Consider the following 26,354-nt stretch of genomic DNA (forward strand, 5'->3'; position numbering starts at 1 on the left):
CACCTCCGTTGACATCCTGAACATTGTGCTAATTTTCAGCTGAGTGGGCTCAGACACTTTGCTCCTTTAACAGTAAAGACTGCAAGAACAGTTCAACCTACCCAGTACCTGCAATTTTCAATACATCCAGCTTAAATCAGCTCTAAAAAGCCATATCAAACATTACAGATCCAACTTTCACCAAACTTCATTGCTTGCAAAACTCCAGTCTTTCAGCAATAAGAAGCTACTTTCCCATATCTATAAGACTCTGTGTAACACAAATAAACAAATGACCCACTAACAAATGGACAACTGACCTGAATCTTAATCTCAATTATCCATCATGGCAAAAAATAAGTTTAAATGCCTTCAACATGTCTGACAATACGAAAATCCAACAAATTCAATATAAGATCCTTCATAGAACACACATCACCAAACATAAACTACACATCATGGGATTCTGTGATTCAAATCATTGTTCAACCTGTAACCAAATAGACAATTACATTCATGCATTCTGGCTCTGTACACACATCCAGCCATTTTGGTCGGAGGTCGCCAAGAGGCTCTCCAGAATCCTTGACCTCAGCATTCCAATGAAACCATCTCTATGCCTGTTGGGTGACGTGTCGGACATCACTGTCAAAACCTCAAAAGAAATTTATACTAATATACCTTACAATAGCAAAGAAAATAATACTACTACACTGGAAAAACAGAACAAAAATCTCAATCATACAATGGCTCGAATCACTAACAAACCATTCAAATATGGAACAACTGACCTTCACAATAAAAGACAAAATTGAACAGTATAATGAAATCTGGCTTCCATTTAGCAATTTCATAAAGGAGAGATGAATGCTCCTCTCCCACAACTAATACTACAGAAAGGACACACAATTGACATACTGACTGAAGGACAGACAAACCCCTTTTTTTTTCCTTTTCCCCCTCTCTTCTTTGTTTTTTTTGTTCACTGTTTTGTATATTGTGTCTCATTTGATTGTTTGTTTGTATGTTTTTCCTGATCCACACTCTCTTCTCACGCTGTGTATAGCTTGTTTTTTTCTGCACAATAACAAAAAACAAAAACAAATGTGTCAATGCTGCCACCTCATTGGTTCTTTGTCCAGGATTTTGATTGGCTGCTTATATAGTGATGTGATGGGTTTTTATAGTTGATTGTGAGGCTTGTGTAGCGGACGCAGCATCAGTACGGCTCAGAACATCATCTGGTCAGAGTCACCTTTGACCCTGAGATGAGTAAATTGGACCAGGTTTGATATAGAGACTGACATGGTCTCTCTCTTGGACAAACAAAGATCCATTAACATTCCATGGAGCAACCCAAAGTGACAAGAACTACATAAAAGTAACGAAAGACAGATTTTGGTGTCTCCTTCGGACGTCATAACTTATCAGAGAGACTTCACTAACCCTTTCTACCATAAGATTGACCGTCATAAATTAAAAGACACTGCACATTCCTGACTTCCCCCTCTGTTTCTTCTGAAACCACACAGAGCATGAAAGTGAGAAAACTAGTGTTAAAAACTTAAACAAGAACGTCTTAGTAAATATTATGGTTTAAACTATACCAATTACTTATATCAGTATCAACTACCTAAAGAAACCTCCACTGTTACAGCTATTACAGCGATCATAGATAACTGGGTATCTCCTTTCTCCTTTCATAAAAAACAAATGTTGGTATGAGAATGTTTACTTATTGTGAGAAAGTGTTACATTGATGTTATGTTTACATTATGGTGATAATCAATTATCTATCATGGAATAAGTAGAATAACAATGTGTTATGCTTGATCATATTAATCCTTTTCAGGTTCTAATGAATGGCAGCTTGATGAATCAAGCTGATGTCATATCAATGCCAGAATGATACATCCAGTGTTCTGTGTTACTATGTTATAGTATGCATTTTATAATCAGGATTAAATACTGAATGAATGATAATGATGATGAAAAGTTTCACGGTAAAAAGCTGGAAATTAAATCCTCAAAGTAGCTGTGATGAATCTGATTGGCTGACACACAAGCCCTCCCCAGGGACAAAAACCAGATGCACCCCTCCAAAACTGGCTTTGCTCGACTTGACTTGGCTTTGCGTTGTTTCAGGTTTTGCTTTGTCCATCTTTTATTTTCTTCACCTCACACATTCTTACCCTGGTCACCTTATCTTATTCTTTTAATCTTTAGTTATTCTTTATCTGAGTTTTCTTAAGTTTTTGCAATCTTGTAATTTTTGTCAGCAAACGTACAGAGAAAAGGCCCTTTAAGTAAACACGTCATTAAGCCTGTTTTTGAAATTTTTGAGGATTTTGACGTGTGGCCAGCGATGAGATCTCTCCAGAAAGTTATTAAACAGTGAACTAGTTAAATTGGACTTTTTCCTCCGTTTCATCAACCTGCGAGAGCTTTTGGGCAGATAAACGTCTGTCAACCCTACGACTCATTATAATCGAGAGGAACAAAGTCTGCAAGCAGTCTGTGAAAAGGCCAGCCAACCCGGATCATCCTCACAGCACCGGACCTGCAACGCTCTCTGAGATCTTCCACTTGGTGTGCGTACGCGTGGTTCTGAAGGGCGGACAGCTGAGGCCCTCCATGGATGAAAGTAGAATCCAAATATTGCTTTAATCAAGGGTTGATGTCAGATCGGGTAATTCAAATTTTCTTTAAAGGTAAAACTCAGTAAAACTTACAAGTTTTCTTAGTTTCCACATAATTACATATCCTTCATTTTAAATTCATCCTTCACCATCATCTTTCATTCATGTCGCTATATCGAGTAACAATCTGTTGAATTCATATTGTATTGCAAACTCATCACTACGTTTATTTATACATCATTTATTAGTGGTGTGTAGTTAATAAAATCCATAAAACTCAATCAATGGTGTATGTCTATTCTTTGAAGTGATACAGGGGATCTATTGAACCGTAGAGCCATGAACTTTAGATATTTGACTGATTTAGAAATGTATTGATTTATTAATTGTTTAATCAAACCAATTAAATATTTCCTTCTTCAGAAGGTGGTGCCCCTGATTATGAGAGCTAAGTTTAATATATTTTAATTAGGGCCGGGACTTTAACGCGTTAATTAAGATTAATTAATTACACAATAATTACCGCGTTAAAAAAATGGACGCATTTTAATCACACTTATTTTTGCACCGCGGAACGTTTCTCACTGGATGAGTTTCAGGCGGACCGATTATACTTGAGCACCAACTAGCGTTAAAAAGGAGATAGTGGGGTCTCCAGGAAGTTAACTGGTTTAGAGTGGCAAGGTATGGTGAGTGTGTCCCGATTAAAGAACACGGATACAGATGTACGGAGTTATCTGCTTTATTACAGCTGTGGTCCTTATACATTCACACACAGCAGGAAATCAGGGCAATAAGGATGCAAGATGCAAAAAGGCAAGGGAAAAAACGTCAGCTCTCTAGCGCATGGAGAAGGAGAATTGCACAGGTGTGGTGCGTTCAAGAACGTCGGTAAAACTCAGCTCCAATCAATAACGTAGGACAAATGAAACCTATAATGCAAACAGACTATAAACAGGTAAATATCACTCAAAACAATGTGGGCTTTCTAACAAGCGTAGTTCAGACAACAACAAACCACAGTGAACATGAAAGTAGCTGATGAGACCGCTTTGGTTGGTCCCGTGGATGGGAGTGTGGATAAGAGCATGGTTGTGTGCAAGCTATGCAACAAGGAATTCGCATATCACCGCAGCACATCGAGCCTCAAGTATCACCTCAATGCAAAACATATAGCAGCTAGCATGGACGCTAGTGTGGTAGCTAGCTCATTTCTGAAATGTACTATATTTCTAAATATGCTATTGCTACACTTAATGGCAAAAATTGCACTGGTCTGTTGGACTTGAACAAAAATAAACAATAATTGTGTCGCTTAAGCTTATGTATTCAGTCATTATTCAATGGTATACTAAAAATCCATGTGAAAAAAATTACTTCTCACTGTTCTCAGGTCAAATATTTATATGCGGTTAAAATACGATTAATTTCGATTAATTAATTATAAAGCCTCTAATTAATTAGATTAATTTTTTTAATCGAGTCCCGGCCCTAATTTTAATATCTTATAATATTCATAATTTGCTACACTTGTGACCAGGTGATGCAGTATGATAGCTGGCATGCATGTAGATTCTTTCTGATGAGTCTGAAGCAGTTGACATTTGATTGAACCCTTGTTTAAGGATATTATTCACTTGTTGATCACATTTTAGATGTGAGTCTAAGATGATTCCCAAGTACTTGACATTGTCAACCTCAATAATCTCAGCACAGAAGTAAGAAATGGTGTCTGACCCCAGAGTCTCCAGTCTACAGTTTGGACTCTGCAGTCCAGCAGACAGATGCTTCACTCCTGAATCCTGCAGCTTGTTTTTACTCAGATCCAGATCTCTGAGATGGGAGGGGTTGGACTTCAGAGCTGAGGCCAGAGACGCACAGCTGATCTTTGACACACTGCAGAACCTCAATCTGAATAAAGAATAAAATATATGAGTTTAGAAGACAAAGTTCCTGTTTGAAATCATTCAGTGTTTCATAATCTGTTGAGATGTGAGGAAGGTTTAGAAGCTGCTGAACAGCCTTCAGAGGATCTGAGAGGAGCTGAAAATAGAAAGACTTTTAAACATCAACTCTATAAATGACATTCATTCTAATACACTTAATCAAATAGATGTCCTGTTTTATCATTTTATGGTTTTATCATTTATATTTATTTTATCATTATTCAGTTTATTCTATTTTATTTCATCAACATTTTACTGTTGATCATTATCATTTATTTTATTATCATTTTCCTAGTTTACTAATGTATCTTCTGTAGTAGTTGACAGGTTTATTTTTGTTATTTTTATTGTTTGTACGATCTTTTATTATTTATATTTTATCATCAGTATTAACTATTCATTTTTATTATTGGCTTGTTCTTGCAAATGAGACGTAATCTCCCGGAATCTGGAGTAAACGAGCAAGAGCGCACGTGTGTGTGTGTTTGTGTGTGTGCCTATAAATGCAGCGTGTGTGAGAGCAAAGCGTCCTTTTAGCCCCCCCCCCCCCCCCCCCCCCCCCCCCCGACCAACACCTAGTGTAACCCTCCCCCGCCGAAATGACATTCTGCAGGTTGGGATGTCTGCGGAGGGGAAGGAATGAATATGACAGTAAAATGTTACATTAATGTTAAAATGCAGTAAACATTAAAAGGTACTAAAATGCATTCATTACCTAATGTGAAGCTTAACAATTACAACAGTGAGTAACTTTATTTACACTTAATGTTTAATTTAAAAGTGACTCAAACACAACTCATAGGAATTAATCGTCCTTTTATAAAAATTTGATTTCTGGTTCAAAATGCAACATAGCAGCTAAGACCATATAGCAGCCAGTAGCGAATAAAGCAGCTAGCAGCTAATATAAGTGTGGGGGCCAAATTATATATTAATTCATATTATTATATAATATTATATTTAATATAATATTTATTGTTACCAATTATTATATAAAAACCCTTTGTTTCTTGTTTCGATTGATTTCGGGAATTATTTCTTTTGTGCTTTGCCGGTCCCACTGAGGGTCGGAGCAGAGGTAATTTAAGAAGTGATAATATCATCTGGCAGCTGACATGGGTGAGAGTGCTGGAAGCGACACAGTTTTTTGACTGCAAAGGGCAGATCACCTATTCTTTTGTTTTGTAATCATATTAATAAACAGTTGAAGTGACTTTTCGTTTCGCGGCTGTCTTTTGTTTTGGATCTCAGTCGCAAGTTCACCCACTCAGGAGCGGAAGATTTTAAGTTTGATGCCGCAATAATAGGAGCTAGCAGCTAATATAGTAGCCAGCAGCTAATATAGCAGTTAACAGCTAATATAGCAGCTAGCATCTAATAAAGCAGTTAGCATCTACATCATTATTAAACTTAAAATCTGATTTTTGTGCACATCATAATAACACGATTTCCACACATCATGCTGCTCTAACTGATCAATTTACAACAAGTAACAACTGCATACACACAGCACAGTGCACATGTTCACATGTTCACTGAGCAAAGGTACAAATACAAAGATTGATCTCTGGATTTCAAAAATTGATTATTGACCATTAAAATAAGAATTAGACTTTCCGATTATGATACTCAGTGTGGATCAGCATAATATCAACTTTATGTCTGCAGTTTAGTGTCACCACAACTGTCACATCATATTAATCTCAGCACAGAAGTAAAACATGTGTCTGACCTCAGAGTCTTCAGTCTACAGTCTGGACTCTCCAGAAGATCACTCAGTAGCTTCACTCCTGAATCCTGCAGCTTGTTCCATCCCAGATCCAGCTCTCTAAGATGGGAGGGGTTGGACTTCAGAGCTGAGACCAGAGAAGCACAGCTGATCTCTGACAAACTGCAGTAATACAATCTGAATAAAGAATAAAAGATGTAGATTAAAATCCATTTATAATCCAATCAGATGTGTTCAGGTTTTAAATGTGTAATTCAACAGTATTTTGTCCTAATCATTGAAGTTTTACCTAAAATGAGCAGAGTGACTTTGTCTCTGTGTTATTGTGGATTATCATCATGTCAGCCTTCTACAGACATCATCCAAATGTCACCACAACATTCAGACACATATACATGTCAACACAGAGTCATGAAAATACTTTAAACACCTGCATTGATCTGTCTGTCTGTCTGTCTGTCTGTCTGTCTGTCTGTCTGTGTGTGTGTGTGTGTGTGTGTGTGTGTGTGTGTGTGTGTGTGTGTGTGTGTGTGTGTGTGTGTGTGTCTTTTAGAACTACACACTAAACTTTGTACAGTAACACAATGAAAATATGGAAATAAAACGTCATGGATGTAAGTTATGTATGTACATAAATTAGTTTCAGTGAACTGACCTCAGAGTCTCCAGTCTACAGTTTGGACTCTCCAGTCCAGCAGACAGACGCTTCACTCCTGAATCCTGCAGCTTGTTGTAACTCAGATCCAGGTCTGTGAGATGGGAGGGGTTGGACTTCAGAGCTGAGGCCACAACTTCACAGTGAGTCTCTGAGAGTCCACAGTTAACAAGTCTGTGATGAAAGATAATATATAATACACACTTTAATATTAAATATAGATTTTAGGGATTTTGATCACTGAACAAACTGAGATGTGACAACTAGCTCAGTTCTCTCTGTTGGCAGAGCTGTTCGGACATTAATCACAAGGTTGATGGTTTGAAACTTGAGCTCCTTCTGTCCACATGTCCAAGTGTCTTTGAGCAACACACTGAACACTAAACTGTACGTGTATGTAAAAAAATGTAAGTCACTTTGGACAAAAGCTGCTAAATGAAAGTAATGTAAATGTGTCATGTTGTGATTTCCCCTTCAAATCAAAGCTGAGTTATTCAGTAACTCTCCTCACTCTCTCTGCTGCTGTACTGCACACTTTTTAATGGGACTCTCTGTTTTGGTTTCATCTTGCAGACAAAGGGAAAGAAAATGAAGTTGTATTAAGCTTCAATAATGTGAACATTGACAGACAGTTTGGACCAGTGTCTCAGAAGACTAAATTAGCTCTAGAGAAATGGGCATCGAGCAGCAAACTGGACACAAAACACAAGACTTAACTGTTATGATTGAAAAAGGTAAGTTACAAAATGTATTTCTTTCATTAATCTGTTCTTTTTTGTTTCTTACTCTTTCTTATATTTTCTCAAAACAACAAAAAACAATAACACTACCACATGTATAAAATAAAAAAATAAAAAAATACAAAAATAAATGAACTCTTCCCTCTTTTTTTTTTTTTAGATTTAACCAGGAATTCACCTGTCAGGTAAGTCTCTAGTTATTGTCAATTACTAAATTAGGTTTAATTTAGTTTTAATATTAAGTGCTACATTAATTTGTTTTATTAAAATGTTTTTGTTTAGTTTTTTACTAATCATTAATTTGTTTTATTAAAATGTTTTTGTTTAGTTTTTTACTAATCAGAATATAATTAAACAATTTATAAATCCTATTTTTGTTGTCTCTGACGCTAATCCTTCCTTTTCTAAACCCCCCCCCCCTCAAAAAAAGCTAACAAAATAATGATATAATAACAACAATATCATAATATTCAATTCTCAATAAAAGAAAGAAAACAAGACCTCAAATACATTTTTTCCACTTCAGTCCCAACTGTAGTGTTTGCTACAGGAACCAGCCGGACTGAAGAACGAAGATCTCAGCTGGTGACCATGCAAATGATGAAAAAGGAAATGATGAAGACGATGAAGAGGACAAAAAGGATGGAGGGGAGGACGAGGATCCCATGGATGAAGACGAAGATGAGGAGGAGGAAGAGGATGAATAAGACATTTTCTTTGGCACAGAGCAGCAGGATTGTGACTGCTTCAGGTTATATTTATTTTACTTCTGTTTGATGACTCTGGGCTCGGCTCAGTTGGATCAGGTGCTGCTCTGATAGAGAGCGTGGTTTAACTGTTATTATGTTAATACAGTTTAAAATGAATTGTTTATTTTTTTAATTAATTAATATTATTATTAATATAATATCCACATAAATTCACCTTTCTCTTATCAATTTTCTGATTGATCTTATTTCAGTGTTTTGGTAACCGGGGGTTACACTTTGCTCACTTGAGTCGTATCCTTGTGTCTTAGTCCCTCCCTGCTAAGATACAAGGGAGAGATGCAGGAAAAGATGTGAGAGAGGAAGAATCCAGGAAACATGTTTTTGGATGTCTTTTCCTTTCAGGCGTCATCTGAAGTGACGTCAGCTGTCAGTCTGCAGCTGTTAACAGCTCTTTAGTGTCTTTTGATGTGCTGGACTTTAAATGTGATGTACTGTTAAAAATGAATAAGGGTGTACAGTTAGCACTGCCAGCACAGTGATGTAGTGATGTCCTCCAACATGACAAAAGAGAAAGTGAAATATCTCTGCATGTTTCTCCTGAAATAAACTGTTTGACAAACATCTGCAGGTTATATTGGGAACAGATCCATCAGACCAGTTTGTAACTGCTCACACACTGAATGCACATTTCTACTTTTTAAAATCTATTCATTATTTACATCTGCATTCATTGATATTGTGTTTGTAATTCATTATTTAATAATCCGTGTTATGATGAGAATGTCTCATAATGTGAAGGAATAATTGAGGCCAGTAGCTTCTATGTTTGAAGGAAAGAGGAAATGTGTAAATCTATCTTCCATCAAATGTGACTTTGTGCCTTGTCACAGTCTTGCTCTATGTATGTTCCTCTCAGCTCTGAGTGAGTCTGGCTCTACTAAGTTCAGCTCTCACTCACCACAACTTTCTTCCTCTGTGCTTTATGTGACTATCTAGTCATGTACAGTGCTGCTTATGGAGCGGCTTGTTTAGTGTTGGCTTAGTTACTCTTCATGTAGAATTCACTCTCTTACCTTGTATTTATCCTCCATCATTTATGTGTTACACTAGTGTTATCCAGTCCATTTGCTCATTTTCCTCCTTCAGTGTTTCTGAGCATCTTGTGTCACCACAGTAGTGATGTCTGTATGTTGTTAGTGTTCAATTGAGTGGCAAGATGGCGCCAGTGTCTGAGGCAGACTGTCAGCTGCTCCGACTGCTGTGTGTGTTTCTGCTGCTTGTAACACTTGTTGCACATACCGTCAACACTCTGCTGGTGTTTAATCGCCAATTGCTGCTAGATCTGAGAATGTCCGCCAAAAATCTTGTCAATTTTGATTATTATGGACAAAAAACTCTGCCTTCTTTCCTATCGGACATCCCTACATATCTGTGCCGCACTCCAGCGCCACCCCCACGGCGAAAACGGCACAGCCGCCGGGGTAAGCGTAGTGGCTGTCTGGTGAGGCTGAGGGCCGGGCTAGTACGTCCAGATTGAGGTGGATATGGAGCGGGGCCTCGCCTTTGTATCTCTCGACGTTCGCTTGGCCTTGTCGCTGCCTGGTTGGTACCGGTGGCGGGCTCGGATGTGATGTTCCAGCCCTGCGGACCCTGCTCTCCTTGTTTCCACTGGCGCGGAGTGAATCTGGGGAACCTGCGGCCTCTGTGTCAGGCCTCCCTGGCAGCTGTTAGCCCTGACCCGCCAGCTTTTGCCAGGTTTGGCATGGTAAACGCAAGATCGCTTGCGAATAAATCATTTATCCTTAAGGATTTATTCATATCACGGGAACTGGATTTCCTCTTTATCTCCGAGACCTGGCTGAGTGTTGGTGAGTCTAGTGTCTTCACAGAACTTTTACCTGATGAGTGCTGCTATTTTAACTCTCCTCGGACGTCTGCTGTCACACAGTTAAACCTCACGCTGCTGTTCGCAGATGTCGAGTTATTAACCCTTCCACTGCTGCTCACTTCTCCGCAGTTTTCAGTCAGAACTGCGTTATTCCTGAGTCTGTGTGTGAGGATACAGAGGCTCTTAACTGATGGTTTCTTGACACCTGTCAAACTGCCATAGACATTGCGGCTCCATTCAAGACCAGGCAGCAGAAAGCTAAATCAGAGCCTTGGCTCAATCAAACAACCCGCACTGCCAGATAGGATTGTCGATGAGCTGAGCGAAAGTGGAAAAAGGACAAATTGCAAGTGTCTTTTCAAATACTGAGGGATTGCTGGCGACTAGGGGTGTGACCAGATCTCGTACCACAAGACGAAACGCAACGATATTTCTTGTTGATATATAATTGAGGGGCGCACCAAAAAAAAAGAAAAAAAGATGATCGATTTTTCTATCCCTCATTCGCACGTCATGTCTTCTTTTTATAATGTCACGTGTGGATCATTAACCTTGTTGCAGCTTCTACCTGCTGAGAAGATTTCACAGAAGTAGGAGAAGAGGAGAGGAGCCGTGGTAAATTGACCTCAGGTCTCTACACTGAAAGCCTGAAGTAGGAGGAGCAGGGAATCTAGCGCAACTATGGAAGCCTAATGATGCAAAAAGTCACACTACCCAATTATAACACAATTTATATGTTGTTCTTCTTGTGTATTTATGTGATACAGGATTTGTGCAATTTACTTTTATTTCTGTTTTTTTATTAGCAATATGTTATAATTTGTGATAATTGGATACTTAATTTAATTAATATTTATATATTAGAATTGTTTCTACTCTTTACAATTTACTTTTTAGTATTTGTGTTTATATTTAACTTTTGTATTTATGGTTGTTATTTCCATAAATACCAAAATTATCTATCTATAAAATATCTATATGGGGAAACCTTTTACAGTGCTGCATACTGCATATGATCATTATATATTTAGAAAGTAGAAAAAAGTGTTTCATTACAAGCTGGTTAGTTCAAACATTTCAATTAAATTTCCATTTTGTGAATTTTAATATATTTCATATATTTCCTCATTGAAGTTTTCTTAAAAATATAGTTAAAATCTCGACTCATCTCGATCTCGTGAACCCAATATCTGGTCTCGTCTCGTCTCAAGTGTATCGTCACACCCCTACTGGTGACTACAGGTCTTCCTCAGGCAGATACCCACAGGAGGGAAATGAAGGATATATACTGTATAGTGACATCATCATCTAATCACATTCATATGTGTCAAGATATCCTCATCACCAGGAAAATAACAACATGCATGTGAATAGAAATGTGTGTTTGACTTGTGATGAGGATATCTTGACACGTGTGAATGTGCTTGCAGGTTCTCCTTGTAGTGAAACACTACTCATGTATAACTTTGGCAACAAGCAGGTGTAACACATGTTTAACACTTTTATAGTGTGCATGTGTGAATCTTTACTGTAATACTGATGCTTCAGATGAGAAAGCAGCTTTATAATGTTGATTATCACATCTGGACTTACCGAGCCTTTCTGCAGTTCCTCACAGCTGGGATCAGTCTCCGTTTTCCCTCCTCTGATGTGTTGTACTTCGTCAGGTCCAACTCATCCAGAACCTCCTCTGACATCTGCAGCATGTAGGCCAGAGCTGAGCACTGGATATCAGAGAGTTGGTTCTCTGATCTGTTCTCTGACTTCAGGAACTCTTGAATCTCCTGATGTATTGAGCGGTCGTTCATCTCCATCAGACAGTGGAAGATGTTGATGCTTCTGTCAGGAGAGATATCACCACTGTTCATCTCCTTCAGGTTGTTGATGACTCTCTGGATGGTTTCTGGACTGTTGTCTGTCTGACCCAGCAGGCCTCCTAAGAGACTCTGGTTGGACTCCAGAGAGAGGCCATGAAGGAAACGCACAAACAGGTCCAGGTGGCCATTTTTACTGAAGAGAGATTTCTGCATGGCTCCCTTCAGGAAGTGATCCAGAGATGAGTAATTGCTGTTTTCTCCCAGGAAATCCTTCAGTACCTCTGTCTTCCTGCTTGTGTAACAGTGGTACATGTAGACTGCAGCCAGAAACTCCTGAACGCTCAGATGAACAAAGCTGTAGACTGTTTTCTGGAAGATCACACTCTCTCTTTTGAAGATCTCTGTACAAAATCCTGATAAAACTGCAGCCTCTGTGACATCAAGACCACACTGCTCCAGGTCTTCTTGGTAGAACATGATGTTTCCTTTCTCCAGTTGTTCAAACGCCAGCCTCCCCAGCTTCAGAAGAAGTTTCCTGTCAGCCTCCGTCAGCTCCTGTGGACTTGTCTCTTGTCCCTCATCATTCTTGTTCTTCTTCCTCATTTTAAAAATCAGCAGGAAGTGTGAGTACATGTCAGTCAGGGTCTTGGCCAGCCTCCCCAGCTTCAAAAGAGGTTTCCTGTCAGCATCATCATACTTGTTCTTCTTCCTCTTTGTCTGAACCAGCAGGAAGCGTGAGTACATGTCAGTCAGGGTCTTGGGCAGCTCTCCTCTCTGGTCTGTAGTCAACATGTGGTCCAGAACTGTAGCCGTGATCCAGCAGAAGACTGGGATGTGACACATGATGTGGAGGCTCCTGGATGTCTTGATGTGTGAGATGATTGTGCTGGACTGCTCTTCATCACTGAATCTCCTCCTGAAGTACTCCTCCTTCTGGTCGTCAGTGAAGCCTCGTACTTCTGTTACCCTGCCCACACATGAAGGAGGGATCTGATTGGCTGCTGCAGGTCGGGAGGTTATCCACACGAGAGCCGAGGGAAGCAGCTTCCCCTTGATGAGGTTTGTCAACAGCATGCTGACTGATGACTTCTGTGTGACATCAGACACGACCTCACTGTTGTTGAAATCCAGTGAAAGTCTGCTTTCATCCAGGCCGTCAAAGATGAACAAAACTTTACAGACAGCGAGCTTCTCTGCTGTGAGCTTCTGTAATATTGGATAGAAAACATGGATCAGCATGAGCAGACTGTACTGCTCATCTTTGATCAAGTTCAGCGCCTTGAATGAAAGCAGAATCAGCAGACTGATATCTTGGTTGTTGGAGCGCTGTGCCCAGTCCAGAGTGAACTTCAGCACTGAGAAGGTTTTTCCAACGCCTGCGACGCCGTTCATCAGAACCACTCTGACTCTGTGTAAGACTTCACAGATGTCCTGATCCTCGGTTGGAGTGTCATGAAGGGTCTTCATCTTGGAAGCTGTTTCAAGGTGCCTCACCTCATGTTGGTTATTAACCTCTTCAGTTACCTGTTGGTCAGGTAAGACTTTAAAGATGTTGTGACACTTGATTGGAGTGTCATGGAGGGTCTTCATCTTGGAAGCTCTTTCAAGCTGCCTCACCTCATGTTGGGTATTAACCTCTTCACTCTGTCCCTCTGTGATGTAGACCTCAGTGTAAATGCTGTTGAGGAGGATTTCACTTCCTGCTTCATCAGTTCCTTGAGTCACACATTCACATGTGATGCTCAGACTGATGTGATGTTCATCTAAAACCTCCTGCAGACCACTTTCTGCTGAAAGAGAAGAAAAAAGGTAGAATGTAACAGAAATCAGTGTGACTGTTAATGTTCAGTAGGATAGAGGAGGTAGATTCCTGTCCTGTTTTCAGAGATGATGACATCAGCAGACAGATCTTCAGTCTTACTTTGTACAGTGCTGGTCTGACTGTCTGTCTGCAGTCCAGGTCTGGTTCTGGATCTTTTTCCACACTTGGGACAGAAGGAGTCTCCTGATGAAGCAGACTGGTCCCAGTATGAGGTGATGCACTGTCTGCAGAACCAGTATCCACAGCTGGTAGAGACTGGATCCTTCAGGCCATCCTGACACAAAGAACAGCAGGACATCTGCTCCTCCACAGAAACAGCCCTCCTCTTCCTCTTCCTCTTCCTCTCTCTGTGGACATAAATACATTGTTTCTGGCACATGACATTTGTGGAGGCCAACCAAAATAAAATAATAAATACTACAATCACAAGAGTTAAACATTAATAAGACAGACTCAACAATGTGCCAGCAAAGACAGAGAAGAAGAAGAAGACTGCAAGCTAATAAACATGGATGTAAACAATGCAGGATTTAAAATAGATGTTTGATGAGGAGGGAAGTGGATTCAACACATTAGTTAGACCACAAGGAGACACATAGGGACCCATTTTAATTATCTATAGCACATGGCATGAAGTGGGTGGCGCAAGTGACTTTTGGGCGTATCCAAATCCACTTTTGCTATTTTAACGGTGGAAAAATGGTCACTGCGCCAGGTGCATGGTCTGAAAGGGTCGGACTTAAATCCCCTCATTAATGATAGGTGTGTTTTGAGCGTAACACGCGATAAACCAATCAGTGTCATCTCTCGTTCCCTTTAATATCCAGGCGTGCTGTCACCTTGGCGGATTGTAAATTTGATGGTCAGTAGCGCAATTGATTTCCTCTGCCTCAAAATAGCAACACGCTACCAATGCGCCTTTACCACACCTCATTTAAAGACCAACATGCCCATAGGCGCACAGACTGGTGCGAGTGCATTTGCTATTTAGACAACATGGACGCAGGGCGAGAAAATGACAACTGCGCCGGGGGAAACGCTCATCCGCTGTGCGTCAACCGCAAGATGCGGCCCATAATGTGTTTTGGTAAGTAAGTCAATGTGAACATGACTTTAGTCTGTTAACAAGAAAACTCCACAGGCTCCTTTAAGCTACTCTGAGCCATTAAAAGTCAGGAAAAATAAGCAGGAGGAAACTGAGCCAAACAGAAAAGTCCACTAGTGAAAAATAACAGACTGCTGCTCTTTTGTGTTGTGCTGCTGAACAGAGAGCTCTGCTAAATATCTTCATAATGCATCTTTAAATTCGTTTTTCTGCAGTCCTTTAGTAAATAAGGACAGACACAGTTTGACTTGTTAGTAAATCCTTAGTAAATATCACCCTGGGTTACCTGCTGCTACTTTACATTGATTGACTGGAAAATCAAACAGCAATACCAGCCCTGTCTCTGTCTCTGGTTAACATGAACATGAAGATCTGTTGTAGATTACAGCTGAATGGAAGCTACTTCATTATTTCTTTCCTTCATATCTACACTACAACCTTAATGAAAGCGTCTCACTGAGTCATCTTCAGGTCAGGACCACCCTAACCACCCTGCACGACATCTACCACACACACTGCAGAAATGAAGCTAAATAAATAGAGAAGGAGTCCACACACCCCCAGAACCATAAGTTCAGGCTGCTGAGGTCAGGAGGAAACCTCTGCAGCCTAAAGACAAGAACAGAGAGACTGAGGAGAAGCTTTCTTACCCATGCAGTCACAATAAAGCAATACATGAGTCACTCACTGCACCTTCAACTCTAAACATTCATGTTGTTGATCCCTGAACTGTGTCACTATCTTTATTAACATTTTTATATTTTCATTCATTGATCTTTAATCAGCTATAAACTGATCTATGAGGGTAAAAGTGTACACATTGTATTGTACGCTTTGTGTACGTGACCAATAAAGAACTTGAACTCTTATTAGTACTATTCATCATAATGAATGCAGTCAATGCTCAAACAACAAAAACATCACAGAATTATATAAAATAGTGTTAATAATGCAGATTATAAAATGATATTAAACTGAATCATCTTCAGGTCAGTTTACAGTAGAAACAGTCTCTTACTTTGTGTCTGAGGGTCCAGGTTCATTACTGAAGTTTGGAACACGTCCTTTAGACCGGTCACTCTTCATAGACAGACAGCTGGATATTACAGACTCTGCTCTCTGTCTGTAGAAACAACAAATGTTTGACAAACATCAGTAGTTGTTTTAAAGAGCAGATTTAATATAAAACACATCACACAGTCATGATGTTATAATGAAAGCAGTTATGTTCATATCTGTCCTCTGCTACTTAACCTGTATTAAATATTGGTTCAAACAACTAATAAATATTTCAGAACAACAATCAAACACTCTTTCTACTAAATGGAAGAAATAATGCAGTCAATGCTCAAATAACAGAAAAATCAATGAATGAATAAAATAAACCACACCAAATTATATAAGAATCATTTTCTAATGCAGATTATCAAATGATATTAAACTGAATCATTTTCAGCTCAGTTTACAGTAGAAACAGTCTCTTACTTTGTGTCTGAGGGTCCAGGTTCATTACTGAAGGTTGGAGGAGGATCTTTAGACCAGTCACTCTTCATAGACTCTGCTCCGTCCTCCTCTTCCTCCTCTTCCTCCTCTTTCTTCATCTTCTGGAGTCTGAGAGGTAAACCAGTAACACTGGAGACACACACACATACACAGTATAATAAACCCAGTCCTGCCTCTCAACTTAGTAGCTTCTTATTAGTTTACATGACTTTAACTACAACCATGTGTGTTTTCTAGTCATCACAAAGAGAAACTTTTACTCTGGTTTAAATCTTACGGAAGCGCATTGCATTCACTGGATAAAAAAAAAACCACCGTCCATATCTCATAATTACGATCCTTCTGGGAAATACTGATGTTTCATAAAAATGAGGATGGTATTAATATAAGTATGTCAACACTGCACATGCTAGCTTAACAACAATAACAACAACTCAGTCATGCATGTCAGCCATGTCAGCTTTTCTGTTGCCACGGTAACGACGTCACATGGCAAAACGTAACAAAGCCACAGTCGTCTTCGTGGCACAGCATTACATCCACAGATATATATGAGAGGTTTTTCAAAGAGGAATAATTTAATTTATGTTTATTCTTTTTCCTTTTTTTCTGATCCATGTGTCATTTTATTTATTTTTATTTATTTACCCCCCCACTTTTTTTTCTATTATTATTATTATAGTGTTAATCATATCCCTATGAATAGTCAAATGTGGGTTTTTTCTTTTTCTGATACATGTATATTGGAGCACCTGTCTGCTGTTCTATGTGAAGATGTTTGTTTGTACAACCATTCTCAATAAAGTAAAAAAACAAACAAACAAAAAAAAACAGTTGTCTTCGTGGATGTGCAGTGTGTGAGTGAAGCAGTGGCCAATGTGGCACCTTTCCTCATCTCATAATTACGATACGCTTTCGTAAAATCCAACAAACAGACTTCAGATAAACATGTGTGTGCTTCTTAACTGTGACTTCTCTCTATTTAGAGGCAGCAGTGAGTCACGTTATGAGCTGCTGATTGTTAACTTTCAGTTAGTTTTAAAACATGCTATATAATATTGTTAAAAATGTGTATACGTAAAAAAATATATATATGTTAATCAACACTTTCTTTTGTATTCAATAGTATTCAAATTTTTAACAGCTATATATAACATGTTATTTTAGATTAATTTGTGTCTCAAATGAAAGAAATATGAGATAAATATGAGTAAAGTGAGCTAAATATTCAAAATATATCAACCAGACCTCTCAAGTCTCACGCAATGACCGTGAGACACACGCATTTCAAGCAGTTCACACGCCACACCTATCGTTTCTCACGCTGAGAAGTGATAGATCCCACCGCACAGAAATGAATATATTGTATAAAGAATGTAATCCATACATCCCAACTCTCCTGCATATTGATAGCGGCTCCCTGACGCCCGCACATGAGATCCAATCTCCCGGAATCTGGAGCAAACGAGCAAGAGCGCGCTCTAGATAGTGACTGCGCGCGTGTGTGTTTGTGTGACTAACAATGCAGCGCGTGCGAGAGCGCAGCGTCGTTATAGCTCTGTGTTGCTGCTTATTAGACAGCCCCCCCCCCCCACAATCAGCTCCATAACACGTTACATCGCTGTGACGCAGAAACCAGGAAAAGAACAACAGGAAACTACTTCTGAACACCTCAAACTCTGATTTCATATTTTTCTGACACACTTTAATCAACTAAATGATTCACCTGAAAACTAATCATCAGATTGATCGATAATGACAGTAATCATTATTTACAGTCCTGATATTAACACTCACCTGCCTCAGACTGGCTGTTTTCCTCCTTCTGCTCTGATGACTGTAAAATGTTGTCTGACTGAATACTTTCACTTTTACTGCCTGTTGCTACCTGTCTGCTCCTCCCTTCCTTACTGGAAGTCACGTGTGTGTGTGTGTGTGTGTGTGTGTGTGTGTGTGTGTGTGTGTGTGTGTGTGTGTGTGTGTGTGTGTGTGTGTGTGTGTGTGTGTGTGTGTGTGTGTGTGTGTGTGTGTGTATGTAGGCTGTTCTTATCATACGAATAGAGGATGAGAATATGTTGAATTCACAATCAATGACGTGCGGTCAGGGTAGGCAGTGACAAAAATACAAAAAAACCTGACATTTAATTTAAATTGTTTACAGACTCAATCTTGTCACAATTTGTATTTTATTCGCATACTTTAATGAAAAGTTTGTCCCAAATGTCCTTGAGTCTATGATCGAACAGCCGCGCATGTTGTGTAGGTTTGCCTATATCGAAATGAATGGTGAAAGCTCTGCTTTTCGTATTCATTGCTTTCAACAGTGGGAATCTCCGAGGTTGCACATGCGTATTGTGTGGTTTAATCAAACGTCTATAGCGCGGCGGAGTCTTTATTGTGCAGTATTGCCCCCTCAATGTGTGCACTTTTACAATGATGTAGCTTAACTTAAGTGTTTTAGCTGCAATGAAGGTTTGCATTCATGTTTGTTTAGTTTTTCTGAGTCACTTTGGCTGAATGTTGATTTCTGAAATAGGCCTGTTGTTCTTGTTTTTTCTGTTATGCCAGTTTTGCACTTATATTTATTTCTATGCACATCATACAAATCTTTGTGCAGGTGTTGGCCCTCAACTTATGTAGGTCTACTTTATTTGTTGATAGTTATTATTGATTGTTTTGCACTTTATAAATGATGCAGCTAAAGCCACTTGCAATGAGACTAGTGTTGTTATTGTAGTTATTATTTGCAAATTAATAATTATTTGATATATATTTCACATTCAGTTTCTCATATTTCAACAAATGCCACTGTGTTGTTCATTTTTACATTGTAATTAAACCAAGATTTTTATTGTATTATAATTGTATTCTCAGCTTTTGTGACTTTCACAATGGTAAAAGCTTTAATAACTAAACCAGAAAAACAAGCCCTTACATGTGTAATTTACCCTGTATTTATGGCCCTGTATTTCAGATATTTAAAGCACCTGATTGAGCTTACTGACATGATATTGGGTACAACGTTTTATGTGTATATTTGGATGGGGTTTAGATTTTTTTAATGCCCACTGCCTACCCAGCCACTGACCTCACTGCACGTCACTGGTTACAATACTTAGGTGGTAATGTTAATTAAGTTGGAGAAGGTGTGATTCACACACAAAATGAACATCCTGGGTTCCTGCAGGTATTTCACCGAGATAGAGGAGCAGATTTTGGCAACAAAACCCCGGGAAATCCTAAAATCTTAGCTCTGGCATTTAATCATGTTTTGCAATTGTATATAAAACAAGTATTTAATAACCACATAGTCTTTGCTCCAAATTATATTTACTTTGTCACAAACATTTCTAAACCTGAGGGAGGGAAAAAACCCTCACTGACAGAGCTGCATGAAGAGGTGGAGCGACACTGTAAAAGGACAAATGGTTTGATGTCACCAGTAGAGCAACAGCTGAGCTCCAGTTGAGACAGCTGTCTTTGTCAGTCATCGTGCGTGTCAACATCACAGCAGAGTCTCTGTCAAACACTGGTGAGTACAGCTGATCATATTTACTGTGTTTTAAAGACAACCTTCAGCTCTGCTCAGAGAAGAAGTTTCACTCTATTGATATCATACTGTAACTGGTTAAACGGACCTATCAGATTCAAAATATAAACTAATTATCAACAATACTGTAACAGTAGTTTAGCTTTTTCCCAGTTTTTCAGACTTTTGACTTTTGTCCTCAGTCTGTAGATATGTCTACTGCCAGCTGTCTGCTGACTGAAGATCAGTTCCTGTGCTCCATCTGTCTGGATGTGTTCACTGATCCAGTCACTACACCATGTGGACACAACTTCTGTAAAAACTGCATCACTGAATACTGGAATATCAATGTCCAGTGTCGGTGTCCGAACTGTAAAAAGGTGTTCTACACAAAACCTGAGCTGCAGGTCAACACTTTCATCTCTGAGATGGCTGCTCAGTTCAGACAGTCAGCTCAACAGAAAGCCAGCAGCAGCAGCTCAGAGCAACAAGCTGCCAAACCAGGAGAAGTTCCCTGTGATTTCTGCATTGGAACCAGACTGAAGGCCCTGAAGTCCTGCCTGGTGTGTCTGGCCTCCTACTGTGAGACTCACCTGGAGCCTCATCTGAAAGTTTCAGGCCTGGAGAGACATCAGCTGATCGACCCTGTGGAGAACCTGGAAGGCAGGATGTGTATGAATCACAATCAAATCCAGCAACTGTTCTGCAAAACCGATCAGATGTATGTCTGCACCCTTTGCGCCATTTTCGACCACAAGACACATGATGTTGTTCCTCTGAAAGAAGAATATGAAGGAAAGAAGGCAGAGCTGGGGAAGACAGAGGCTGAAGTTCATCAGATGATCCAGATGAGACAACTAATGATTCGGGAGATCAAACACTCAGTTGACCTCAGTAAAGAAGATGCAGACAGAGAGATAGCAGAAGGTGTTCAGGTCTTCACTGCTCTGAAGGAGTCTATTGAGAGAAGCCTGACTAAACTCCTTGAGACAATCAAAGAGAAGCAGATAACTAAAGAGAAGCAGGCTGAAGACTTCATCAAAGTGCTGGAAGAAGAAATATTTGAGCTGACGAAGAGAAGCTCTGAACTGGAGCAGCTCTCACGCTCCGAGGACCACCTCCACCTCCTTCAAAGGTTCCCATACCTCAAAGCTGTCCCACCCACCACTAATTGGACAGACATAAGCATCCACCCAACATCATATGAAGGATCTCTGGTGAGAGCTGTGGCTCAGCTGGAGGAGACGATCACTAAACAGATGAAGAAGCTGTTTGAGGCTGAGCTGAAGAGGGTCAAGCGATACGAAGTGCAGGTGACACTTAATCCTGACATTATACATCCCAAACCTGCTCAGTCTAATTTTAGACAACAGGTAAAGCAAGGTAATGACTGTAAATGTGTCTTATCAAATCGAGGTATCTCTTCAGGGAGGTTTTACTTCCAGGTTCAGGTTATCAGGTGGTCCACATGGACGTTAGGAGTGGCCAGGAAGTTGAGCAACATGAACAGAGAAACCGCTCTGAGCCCCAGAAATGGCTACTGGACTATATGTTCGATTTCATCCAATGAGTACTTTGCTGCTGCTGACCCTTCAGTCCTTCTCTCTCTGAAGCAGAAGCCTCACTGGGTGGGGGTGTTTGTAGATTTTGATGAGGGTCTGGTCTCCTTTTATGACGTTGATATTGCAGCTCTCATCTACTCCTTTAATGGCTGCTCCTTCACTGAGGAAATGTATCCATTCCTCAGTACCTGTTCGAATGATGGAGTTACGATCCACCTCCCTGAAAGCATGTGTGTAGTACAGTGAGTAGAAACACTTTACAAAGGGTGTCATATGCTTTCTGTTTGTTGGTACCACAAAGTTGCTCGATATCCTCCTGATCACATTCTTCTTATAGATGTATTTATAATATTTGTGACTTTTTTCCCATTCTGTAATTTTGCAATCTGTTGCATGTCTGTCCATCCAAGGAGAGAGATCCCTATACTTTCCTGCACTTCTTCCCGTTAAAAGTGTTGGAGAGTCCTTCCTTTCTGTAAAACCTTCATGGTTGTTGTGATTTGTATTGAGCTGTATTAACCCTCCTGTTGTCCTCAAGTCAAGGAAGGAAGGGAGGAAGAAGGAAGGAAAGGAGGGAAGAAGTGAGGAAGGAAGAGAGGAAGAAGGAAGGAAGGAAGGAAGAGAGGAAGAAGGATGGAAAGGAGGAAGGAAGAGAGGAAGAAGGAAGGAAAGGAGGGAGGGATGGAGGAAGGAAGGGAGGAAGGGAGAGAGGGAGGAAGGAAGGAAGGAAGAGAGGAAGAAGGAGGGAAAGGAGGAAGGAAGGGAGGATGAAGGAAGGAAAGGAGGGAGGGAAGAAGGATGGAAAGGAGGGAAGAAGGAAGGAAAGGAGGGAGGGAGGGAGGAAGGGAGGGAGGAAGGAAGGAAGGAAGGAAGGAAGGAAGGAAGGAAGGAAGGAAGAAGGAAGGACGGAGGAAGGAAGGAAGGAGGGAGGGAGGGAGGGAAAAGGAGGGAAGGAGGGGAGGGAGAAAGGAAAAGAGGAAGGGAGGAAGGAAGGACAGAGGGAAGAAGGAAGGGAGGAAGGTAGTGGGGAGGAAAAAAAGAGAGAAGGAGGGAAATCATCTCTGATAACTGATCCTACCTACCTACAGTATCTACCACTGTATTTAAAACTCTCAAAACATTACTGAAAATATAGTAAAGAATGAGAAGGTTCTGCATTGGTCAGTACAGATCGCGATTGTTGTTTATATTAAACATTTTTTTGGATTCAGGACACAAATTACTGAATATCATTTTCAGAATCTGACAGAATTTTGTGATGTGCTTTTTCTCATATTGTTGTAAAGTTTTTGAAATAAAAGCAAAAATTTAAATCTGGACTGTAGGTCTGATGATTTGCTGATTTCAGATGTTCCATAAACCAAAGTCCTAAAATTGCTAATCTACTGTCAGTATACTGTAAGGTAATATGATACAATATAAAGTTTGAACTGTGTTTGAGTAGATGAGGCCGTTATATAACAATACATTTAGTATTCCCAGACTTTCAATAACAACAGATTCAGTAATTATTGATTTATTATATTGTTTTAATTGTGTTTTTTTTTTTTAATGAATATATCCTGTCACTGTTTAGTTCTACAGTTAGTCAGCTGTGTTTTCCTTTACTCTTACAGTTGCTTATCTGGTGTTATTTTATCTCACTGCTGATGCAGTTTTTTTTCTTTTTCTCTGCCCTTCTTTCCTTCCTTCCTCCCTTCCTCTTTTCCTTTCTCCCTCTCTCCTTCCTTCTTTCCTCCATCCTTCATTCCTTCTTTTCCTTCCTCCCTCCTTTCCTTCTTTCCTCCATCCTTTATTCCTTCCTTTCCTTCCTTCCTCCTTTCCTTCCTTCTTCCCTCCTCCTTTCCTTCCTTCCTTCCTTCCTTCCTCCCTCCTTTCCTTCCTTCTTCCTCCCTTCCTTCCTTCCTCCCTTCCTTCCTTCCTTCCTTCCTTCCTTCCTTCCTTCCTTCCTTCCTTCACTCGAGGACAACAGGAGGGTTAAATTGAATTATTATTAAGATGCATTTTATTGAAAACTGTTCCAAATATTCTGATATTGATATTTCTATATTGTTTGGATTGTGTTTTGTTTTTTGTTTTTTTTAAATGAATATATCCTGTCACTGTTTGGTTCTACAGTTAGTCAGCTGTGTTTTCCTTTAATCTTACAGTTGCTTATCTGGTGTTATTTTATCTCACTGTAATGCAGTTTATCTTGCTCATATTTCCTTCTTCAGAGAAAGCGCTCTTATTTATGCAACTTCCATGTTCGTCCACTAGGTGTCACTGTCAGGCTTTCCAACACTCAGCAAGTACTATTAGGGATTAGGAACACCTGTAAATCTGATGCAATCCAATCCAATAAATTGTACTTTTAGAAGATGATACATTTTCAGTTTGTGTGTGTTGTTTCACTTAATGTTTATTTAATTACTTGCATTACGTATGAATGTCTTATTGTGTAGATGCTCGTCATTTTATTTTATGATCACTGGAAACACATGGCTTGAATGACAATAAACAGCCATATATTAACCTTTGTGTCGTCCTCCTTCTCTCTTTCTTTCCTTCCTCTCTCTTTCCTTCCTTCCTTCCTTCCTTTCCTTCCTCCCTTCCTTCTTTCCTCCCTCCCTCCTTCTCTCTTTCTTTCCTCCCCCTACCTTCCTCCCTTTGTCCCTTCCTTCTTTTTCTCTGCCCTTCTTTTCTTCCTTCCTCCCTCCCTCCTTCCTTCTTTCCTCCATCCTTCATTCCTTCCTTTTCTTCCTCCCTCCCTTCCTTCTTTCTTCCTTCCTCCTTTCCTCCCTTCCTTCCTTCCCTCCTTCCTTCCTCTCTCCTTTACTTCCTTCTTCCTTCCTCCCTTTTCCCTTCCTTCCTCCCTTCTTCCTCCCTTCCTCCCTCCTTTCCTTCCTTCTTCCTCCCTCCCTTCCTACCTTCCTTCCTTCCTTCACTCAAGGACAACAGGAGGGTTAAATTGAATTATTATTAAAATGCATTTTATTGAAAAATCCTCCAAATATTCTTTAATCCCTAACATATATAAATGAGGGTGGACATTGTTTTAAAAGGGTAATGTTGGTTATGTGTAGCTTAAAGAGGAAAGCACTCATTAAACACTTTTTTTAAAGGAAAGTAAGAAGGTTTATTGTAGGGTGGTCAGCAGGAAATCTGCAGATAAAGAAAAGATTGCAGCAAAAAAGTGCAACTACAGGAAAAACAGTGACCTGAACTATGGACGGTGGGACTGTAAAGGAACTATAAAATGAGTGTTATCTGTTGGTTAAATATAATGTATGTTCTTTCTTCTACTTGCATTGACCTCTTTGTTTTTTTTTTGTCTATTTGTGCTTATATGTTCTTTTCGCCTTTGTACATTTCCATTGTAGAAAAAGAAGAATATATAAAGAGTAAAAGCTAATCGTGCACCAAAGCTATGTCAAGGTATTTACCAAGACGTGCAATAAGACCTCAGGCAGGAGAGGAGGAGCAACACCGAGAGATAAAGGTTTCAGCATCATGTTCCTTTAAATGCGAACAGGATTCAGTTCTTCTGTAAAGAACTAAAACAAGTTCATCAGGTTTCTCTCGATAACACAGAAGACTCTCTGGCGAACACTGGTGAGTACAGCGGATAGACGACAGCTGATTTTTACAGTGTTTCAATGTGTTAGTATTGAGTTTGTAATAATATGATATAACAAAAGTTGTGTGTGTGACTATTTAAAATGTGTTAATATGCCATATGTCTTCATTTAAACCACAGAGAGCACAGTGTAAAGCATTAAGGTAGTACTATAATCCAGTTCTTTGTTACCATGGGCTTTTTATTATGTAACAAGCTAATCATTTTAACTAATGTTATCAGTTAAATATATTTTAAACTACATAGTTGGGTGAAAAGATCAGACTGATGAGACAAAGTGAGAAAAAAAAACATCTGGTTTGGTGGTTGTTGGTAAAGAGAATTAAAAAAAAGTTTTAAACTAATAATAATAATTATGCATTTTATTTAAAAGGCGCCTTTCGAAGCACTCAAGGAATCCTTACAAGGCTCATAAAACACAACAACAGTTCATCAAACAATATAAATCAGGTAACATTTAGTGCAAAGATAAAGAATAAATATGAATGTGACTATAAAGTGCATCAGTACAATAAATAAACAAGAACATGATGCATAGTCAGCCTGTCTAAAGGCCTCTGGCAGGCTGTTGCAGATATACAATAACCTTTTTTTTTTCTATGAACGAGGCCTCGCCAGCATGCTAAGATGGGAAATGTTTACTAAACAGCAGCAGGCCCAGTGAGCTGTGGCTGAGGAGCAACTGGTTATGAAATGTTTGCTTATTGCCACCATTGAACTACCAACAGGAAAAAGAAAAAGGGGGTAAACTTATGTTCTGCTTTTGCTCTGCAGCTTGTTCTCTGCTGGGTTTGTTTTTTGAGGAAATGATGTTTTAGCTGTTTGTGCTCAGGAGTGTCTGACTGGTCACTGCGGTCGTGTTCGGTTGTGAGATGTGGTTAATGGCGGGTCAATGTATTCAAGCTTGTGGGCAACTTAATGACAAACGCCTGTTTTAATGGTGTTCTGTATCATAGGAATACAATGACCTGGTACTTTGTGATAACTATGACTAAATTAAATCTGTTATCTCCAATATTATTTAATTATTTTACATAGAAATTGAACTGCTGTATAAATGACAGACCTTCCCACCTCAACTCATTAACATCTCAGTAAAATAATCCAAACT

At 39.5% G+C, this 26,354-nt stretch overlaps 1 protein-coding gene and 1 pseudogene across 1 annotated transcript; one reads left to right on the forward strand and one right to left on the reverse strand.

Annotated features, from left to right (window-relative positions):
- The window catches only part of LOC133981647 (NACHT, LRR and PYD domains-containing protein 12-like), a 56,759-nt pseudogene extending 40,133 nt beyond the window's left edge, over positions 1 to 16,626 (reverse strand).
- A 3,648-nt stretch (positions 16,627 to 20,274) lies between these two features.
- Positions 20,275 to 21,879, forward strand: LOC133982543 (nuclear factor 7, ovary-like). The gene is made up of 2 exons (XM_062421600.1): positions 20,275 to 20,522; positions 20,799 to 21,879. The coding sequence occupies exons 1-2, from the start codon at positions 20,275 to 20,277 to the stop codon at positions 21,868 to 21,870; spliced, it is 1,320 nt and encodes a 439-aa protein (XP_062277584.1). The 3' UTR covers positions 21,871 to 21,879.
- Positions 21,880 to 26,354: the final 4,475 nt, after the last annotated feature.

This window comes from Scomber scombrus, chromosome 6 (assembly GCF_963691925.1).
Source record: "Scomber scombrus chromosome 6, fScoSco1.1, whole genome shotgun sequence".
NCBI lineage: Eukaryota > Metazoa > Chordata > Actinopteri > Scombriformes > Scombridae > Scomber > Scomber scombrus.

Excerpts from the sequence above, each read along its gene's own strand:
- LOC133982543 (XM_062421600.1), top strand. The coding sequence starts at position 20,275 with ATGTCTACTGCCAGCTGTCTGCTGACTGAAGATCAGTTCCTGTGCTCC. Across the intron at positions 20,523-20,798 it reads TTCAGACAGTCAGCTCAACA|TTGCGCCATTTTCGACCACA; the intron begins GAAAGCCAGCAG and ends TGTCTGCACCCT.